General features: G+C 42.7%; 1 protein-coding gene across 1 annotated transcript; it reads left to right on the top strand.

The window, feature by feature from the left end:
* Positions 1–284: 284 nt before the first annotated feature.
* LOC135506072 (proline-rich nuclear receptor coactivator 1-like) lies at positions 285–7,265 on the top strand. Its single transcript, XM_064925461.1, has 2 exons — positions 285–1,302; positions 5,647–7,265. The coding sequence occupies exons 1-2, from the start codon at positions 964–966 to the stop codon at positions 6,121–6,123; spliced, it is 816 nt and encodes a 271-aa protein (XP_064781533.1). The 5' UTR covers positions 285–963; the 3' UTR covers positions 6,124–7,265.
* The last annotated feature ends 453 nt before the right edge of the window (positions 7,266–7,718 follow it).

The raw sequence follows: 7,718 nt of genomic DNA, 5'->3' as shown, positions 1-7,718 counted from the left end.
TGTTAGGTTAGGCTTTTTTAACCAGGGATGGGAAAATGTCAATGCTGTGTTGATTAGATAGTAGCTGGGACCTTGTGGTGTCTAATAGCCTTTGAAGTCGGAGATTTCTGAGTTCCCAGTTGTTCTGAACGCGGCATGGGGAACTCTCGACTTCGGACTTCAGTGCATTTAAAACAATTTGGAACTAGGAAAAAAACGACCTCCGACAGGATCGACTTGAACGGTCATCCAACTCGGATTTCCAACTCGGGCCTCTTTCTAGAGCTCCGTCTTTCCGACCTGAAGATCACTGACGTCCACTGAATTTACCTTGTATTTTTTAGAGCTCCCAGTTGTTTTGAACGCGGCAATAGCCTCTCCCTGTGGAAAGTACCGGTCATGAGAATGACACCATCATACATGACGTAATTTCGAACATGGGAGATCTGCAATTTCCTGCTTTCGAAACCAATGGTTTATTTATTCACTGCTGCTACCTTTTCGCGGAGCACGCATTCGCGTGCAGAATAAACCAAATATAATGGCATTTTGTTATTCTATTAGCTACTAGTAGCAATTAACGTAATGTACGGCGTTAAAACCGTGTTGCTCTCCTACCCTTTGTTTTGAAATAAGTGGGCGTGTGTTTCAGCTTCCCCTGAAATACAATCGGGAAGTTGTCCCGCGCCATTTCCATAGCTTCTACGCCATCTCGAAGACCGTGCTTCGAGTTACAAGATTACGTTATCAACATCGGTGTACTCTTCTTCAATTTATCAAAACCCCACTGCATCGAGGTTTTCGGACCGACTTCAGTTCCACCATCTACGTACTAAATAACGTCGTCGTTAGCTGTTGATTGTTGTAGTAGTGAGGTGAACTAACGTCGTTGGCTAGCTGGTTAAAGTTAGCCTACTTACCACTTTCGAAAAAATTAAACTAGCTAGTATCGTTGATGTGTCCTACCCTCTCCTCTTTGAAGTCATGTTGGGCGAATCACTAATAAATATTGAACCAAATCTGGACAACGTTGAAAACAATAAGCCATCCATTTTGACTTCCTACCACGTCGGGGCAAGCCTAGGCAAAACAAGGCAAGCACTGTTGAAGAAAGGTGGGAGAAAATTGCGTTCAACAACGTCAGGGTTACAGCGGACACACCAACAACCGCGCCAAAAAACGCTGAGAAACAACCCCACACGGCTTGCAGACATCAACAACAATGTCGCAGCTTCTAAAGCCCCAAGTGCCGAACTCGCAACCCACCGGACCCAGGCGACTGTGCTGACCTGTCACCTTCTAAAGCAGGGGACAAAGAAAGAGGTATATTATTCAGTTAATTTAGTGAAGTAGATGGAGTTTGTACATGTGGTTATTACTCTGTCCATTGTTAGTAAAACATGCTGTATTTATCCATGTAAACACACGCACTATGCAAGGTGGAGTAATTTCCCCCTTTATGTTGAGTGCAAAAACATCTAAATGTACAAATTGATGTTAAGCCATTGTAAAATGGTGCGCTCACTAGGTCAGGGTTTCCCAAACTTGGATCCGCTGTGTAGTACTAGGGCACAAGCCAAAACGAGTTTGGGAAACTGCACTAGGTGAATGACCACTTAAAAAATAATAATACAATTTTAAAAATGGAGTTGGGGAACGCTGTCAGCAAGGCTGCTTCCCTTTAAATACGTCACTCGTTGCTTCAAGCCACACCCACCAAACGGATCAAACATACCTCAAAGAATGTTGAACGGTTTGGGGGAACTTGTACAGTGCAATCCGTAACATAGCAAACGTTTAATCGAACTGAACTTTCTTGAACAGACCATGGTATCTTTGGTGGGTGTGGCTTGAAGCAATGAGTAACATATTTAAACGGAAGTGGCCATGTTGAGTGTTCAAATCCCCTCCCTGTTTTTCAAGTTGTTCAGAACAGCATTGTTTCGGTTTAATTGACCGTTATGCACACAAAAAATCATAGGAAATGCAGCCCAATGACATAGGAATTTGGTACACATTGTACAAACAATGTTTATTAAAGGTTGGCCTGAGTAGATGTGCTACAGGTATTTAGGTTACTTATTATCAAATCAAATGTATTAGTCACATGCGCCGAATACAACAGGTGTAGACCGTACAGTGAAATGCTTACTTACGAGCTCCTAACCAACAATTCAGTTTAAAACAAAAAATGCAGATAAGAGAAAAGTAACAAGTAATTAAAGAGCAGCAGTAAAATAGGGACAGGTTGAAAAGTCATTTACCAGTTGGTCAGTGCATGCTCGCAGTACACGTCCTGGTAACCTGTCTGGCCCTGCTGCCTTGTGAATGTTGACCTGGCTAAAGGGCTTACTCACATCGGCTGCGGAGAGCGTGATCACACAGTTGTCCGGAACAGATGGTGCTTTCATGCATGTTTCAGTGTTATTTGCCTCGACGCGAGCATTGAAGTAGTTTAGCTCATCTGGTAGGATCCACACTGGGCAGCTCTCGGCTGTGCTTCCCTTTGTTGTCTGTAATGGTTTGCAAGCCCTGCCACATCCGACGAGTGTCGGAGCCGGCTTAGTACGATTCGATCTTAGTCCCTTATTGATGTTTTGCCTGTTTGATGGTTCGTCTGTCGGAGGGCATAGCAGGGTTTCTTATAAGCTTCCGGGTTAGAGTCCCGCTCCTTGAAAGTGGCAGCTCTACCCTTTAGCTCAGTGCGGATGCTGCCTGTAATCTATGGCTTCTGGGTGGGGTATGTACATGTGGTCACTGTGGGGGCAATGTCATCGACGCATTTATTTATCAAGCCAATGACCGATGTGGTGCCATCAGAGGAATCCCGGAGCATATTCCAGTCGGTGCTCGCAAAACAGTCCCGTAGCTTAGCATCTGCTTCCTCTGACTGCTTTTTAAAAAATCTAGTCACTAGTGCATCCTGCTTTAATCTTTGCTTGTAAGCAGGAATCAGGAGTATAGAATTATGGTCAGATTTGCCGAATGGAGGGAGAGCTTTGTATGCGTCTCTGTGTGGAGTATAGGTGGTTCAGAGTTCTCTTTCGTCTGGTTTCACGTTTAACATACTGATAGAAATTTGGTGAAACTGATTTAAGTTTCCCTGCATTAAAGTCCCCGGCAACTAGGAGCGCCGTCTCTGTATGAGTGTTTTCTTGTTTGCTTATGGTGGAATACAGATGAAAATTATCTCGGTAGGTAGTGTGGTCTCCAGCTTATCATGAGATACTCTACCACAAGTGAGCAATAGCTTGAGACTTACAGTGCCTTGCAAAAGTATTCGGCCCCCTTGAACTTTGCGACCTTTTGCCACATTTCAGGCTTCAAACATAAAGATATAAAACTGTTTTTTCTTTGAAGAATCAACAAGTGGGACACAATCATGAAGTGGAACGACATTTATTGGATATTTCAAACTTTTTTAACAAATCAAAAACTGAAAAATTGGGCGTGCAAAATTATTCAGCCCCCTTAAGTTAATACTTTGTAGCGCCACCTTTTGCTGCGATTACAGCTGTAAGTCGCTTGGGGTATGTCTCTATCAGTTTTGCACATCGAGATACATTTTTTCCCATTCCTCCTTGCAAAACAGCTCAAGCTCAGTGAGGTTGGATGGAGAGCATTTGTGAACAGCAGTTTTCAGTTCTTTCCACAGATTCTCGATTGGATTCAGGTCTGGACTTTGACTAGGCCATTCTAACACCTGGATATGTTTATTTTTGAACCATTCCATTGTAGATTTTGCTTTGTGTTTTGGATCATTGTCTTGTTGGAAGACAAATCTCCGTCCCAGTCTCAGGTCTTTTGCAGACTCCATCAGGTTTTCTTCCAGAATGGTCCTGTATTTGGCTCCATCCATCTTCCCATCAATTTTAACCATCTTCCCTGTCCCTGCTGAAGAAAAGCAGGCCCAAACCATGATGCTGCCACCACCATGTTTGACAGTGGAGATGGTGTGTTCAGGGTGATGAGCTGTGTTGCTTTTACGCCAAACATAATGTTTTGCATTGTTGCCAAAAAGTTCAATTTTGGTTTCATCTGACCAGAGCACCTTATTCCACATGTTTGGTGCGTCTCCCAGGTGGCTTGTGGCAAACTTTAAACAACACTTTTTATGGATATCTTTACGAAATGGCTTTCTTCTTGCCACTCTTCCATAAAGGCCAGATTTGTGCATTATACGACTGATTGTTGTCCTATGGACAGAGTCTCCCACCTCAGCTGTAGATCTCTGCAGTTCATCCAGAGTGATCATGGGCCTCTTGGCTGCATCTCTGATCAGTCTTCTCCTTGTATGAGCTGAAAGTTTAGAGGGACGGCCAGGTCTTGGTAGATTTGCAGTGGTCTGATACTCCTTCCATTTCAATATTATCGCTTGCACAGTGCTCCTTGGGATGTTTAAAGCTTGGGAAATCGTTTTGTATCCAAATCCGGCTTTAAACTTCTTCACAACAGTATCTCGGACCTGCCTGGTGTGTTCCTTGTTCTTCATGATGCTCTCTGCGCTTTTAACGGACCTCTGAGACTATCACAGTGCAGGTGCATTTATACGGAGACTTGATTACACACAGGTGGATTGTATTTATCATCATTAGTCATTTAGGTCAACATTGGATCATTCAGAGATCCTCACTGAACTTCTGGAGAGAGTTTGCTGCACTGAAAGTAAAGGGGCTGAATAATTTTGCACGCCCAATTTTTCAGTTTTTGATTTGTTAAAAAAGTTTGAAATATCCAATAAATGTCGTTCCACTTCATGATTGTGTCCCACTTGTTGTTGATTCTTCACAAAAAAATACAGTTTTATATCTTCATGTTTGAAGCCTGAAATGTGGCAAAAGGTCGCAAAGTTCAAGGGGGCCGAATACTTTCGCAAGGCACTGTAGATATCATGCACCAGCTGTTTACAAAAATACCTAGTCCGCCGCACCTTGTCTTACCAGACACTGCTGTTCTATCCTGCTGGTACATCGTATAACCAGCCAGCTGTATGTTGATATTGTTGTCGTTCAGTCACGACTCCGTGAAGCATGAGATGTTAGTTTTTAATGTCCCGTTGGTAGTTTAATCTTCCGCGTATCTCGCCGATTTTATTCTCCAAAGATTGCACGTTTGCTAGCAGAATGGAGGGAAGTGGGGGTTTATTCGATCGCCTACGAATTTACAGAAGTCAGCCCGACCTTCGGCCTCTCTTTCTCGGCCTCCTCTTCACGGGGATCGGGGCCTGTTCCCGAGGAAGCCGTATATCCTTCGCGTCGGGCTCAGAGTCATGAAAGAAAAAAAAGGATTCTGCTAGTCCGTGGTGAATAATCGCAGTCCTGATGTCTAGAAGTTGTTTTTGGTCATAAGAGATGGTAGCAGCAACATTATGTACAAAAAATAAGTTGCAAATAAACAAACAAAAAAACAATCGGCTGGGGGCACATAAAACGTCTGCCTTTGTCTCCGATGCCATCTTACGAAATGTTATGAAGGATTTCAACAATGCCGGCGATGTGCCAGTTCCTGAGATGTTTACATATCGCATTGACACCAAAAATAAATAATGGAACTGGAAATTATTTTTAAAATGTTTGCTCAAGTGTTCTTCAGAGTAGAAACTATTTGCGTAACATTTAGAATGGTTCAGACCTTGTGAAACTAACGTTTGTTTCTCTTTCCTCCCAGCTGCTGAAGTCAAAAAATGGGAGAGTGGAGAGGGCCACAACACCAGGTGACCAGTCTGTCCACAACCTCGATAGACTCGATCAAGCTGCCCAAAATCTCAACACCCGGAGCGAAAGGAGCAGGCACGTTAATGCACCTTGCAATGCTTCCTCAGTACAGAAATATGACAACAGCTGCCACACAAAGCCCAATTCTACTCCCTTCCAGCTCCTCCGTAGAGAGAAGAATCCCTTCAACTCAGTTAACAATGTCAAGATTGTGACTGTATCCCCAGCTGAGCTTGTACCTGAGGATGAGCTGAAAGACGGAGAGAAGATCTATGCTGGAGCTAAATTCAGCAAGCCCCCGTCTCCAAGTGTCCTGCCCAAACCACCGAGTCATTGGGTCGGCGAGACTGCCCCCCAACATTCCGACCACAGCCGAGAGCAAATTACGTTTCATTTGAAGTCTCTGCTGAAGGTTCAAGATAAACCATGATCTCAATGGATGGAAAATCTTATCAAAAAGATCCGTCTATACCTGATCAATGACAAATTTGGCACCGAAGAATTTGGACTCTGAAAGAACTGGAACAATAACTTAACAGCAACAGAATGTAATGAGTTTTTGATCTGTAATACAATTTCACGTGTTCTGAGCAAGCGGCCTTGTTTTGGGGGGGATTTTTTTATGAACTTGTGTAAATGTATATACTGTAAACATGTAATATAAGTGTATATTTTTCATGTTATTTTAACAGAAAGTATAGTTTTGTTACTGAAGCCTAAAAAGGATGTTCACCTTGAGCTGGTGCACTTACCGTTCCAATAATGGGCTGCAGTGCCCATTGGGACGTATTAAACGTAAGAAAGATTATCTTACAAATTTGCACAAGACTGACTGAACCACCACGAGTCACCACAATGGCAAGCAAGAATAGTTGTGTGAAGGTTTGGGGTTCTGTGAACTTCAGCCCACCAGTTGTGACTGCTATTGCCTTGAATGCACTGCAGGGAGGACCCACAATCTTCAGGGAAGTCTCTGGAAGGACGGTCTTGAAGACGGTAACCTCGTCCCCAGGCTCAACGACAGAGGGAGCCAGCTGGGTGAACGACATCAAGAAGATGGAGTGACAAATGTGAGTCTCAAAATCAAAAATTCCCCCTCTGATGACGAGGACAACTGCCGCTGCAGGAAACAGACAAATTCAGCACGAGCACTGACTGAGTGCCCTTTGTTTTGAATCTCTCCAGCACTGACACATTTCTGTTTTTTGTTTTTCCTTTTCCTTTCATTGGCCCCCTGATCACCAGTGTTGTTCCATCTAAAGCGCTGAGAATGTTTACCGGAAGAAAGATGAATGACATGGTCTTTATTATTATGTAACACACATTTGACCCCTTCCCTCTAGAGCTAGGCAGCTGCTAGTTCTTGTTCCTTCACTCCGTGTCACACACAAATGAAATTGTATTACTGTACCAAAGATTGAATTTTGTTTTTTGCAAATGTTCAAAAAGTTAAGTCCAGTGACTAAATGTGTATACATCTTAAAGCAATACTCTCACTTTGCAATTAGAATTTTTTAAATTTTATGATGCATTTCATATCTAAATTGAAATTAAAATATTGGCTACCCCTTACATGTTTTCTGTCTGTTAGCATTTTCAACTTGTGAGGGCAAATGGTAAGATGTCACTGACTTCACAATGCCTGTCAGTCTCCCCACACGTTTATTGGTTTAGTAATCTAATAACATTATACAACATCAGGGAACTAGTACTCAAGTTTCAGCATTGATTGTAGTGGTTGCGGATAAATAACTTACACAACAGTGAAAAATTAACCTGTAACACTATACCGAACAAAAATATAAACCCAATTTCGAAGATTTGACTTGAGTTTTATAGTTCATATAAGGAAATCAGTTAATTGAAAAATTTATTGGGCCCCAAATCTATGGATTTCACATGACTGGGCAGGGGTATAGCCATGGGTCCAGCTCTTATCGAATGTACTGTATACCTTGTCACAACACAACGGCTTGGCTCAAACGCATTAAGAAGGAAATACATTCCACAAATTAACTTTCAACA

The sequence above is a fragment of the Oncorhynchus masou genome, chromosome 19 (genome assembly GCF_036934945.1).
Source record: "Oncorhynchus masou masou isolate Uvic2021 chromosome 19, UVic_Omas_1.1, whole genome shotgun sequence".
NCBI lineage: Eukaryota > Metazoa > Chordata > Actinopteri > Salmoniformes > Salmonidae > Oncorhynchus > Oncorhynchus masou.
This window is presented reverse-complemented; position numbering and strand designations above follow the sequence as displayed.

Coding starts and splice junctions, on each gene's coding strand:
- LOC135506072 (XM_064925461.1), top strand. CDS start 964: ATGTTGGGCGAATCACTAATAAATATTGAACCAAATCTGGACAACGTT. Junction 1,303..5,646: donor AGCAGGGGACAAAGAAAGAG/GTATATTATTCA, acceptor CTTTCCTCCCAG/CTGCTGAAGTCAAAAAATGG.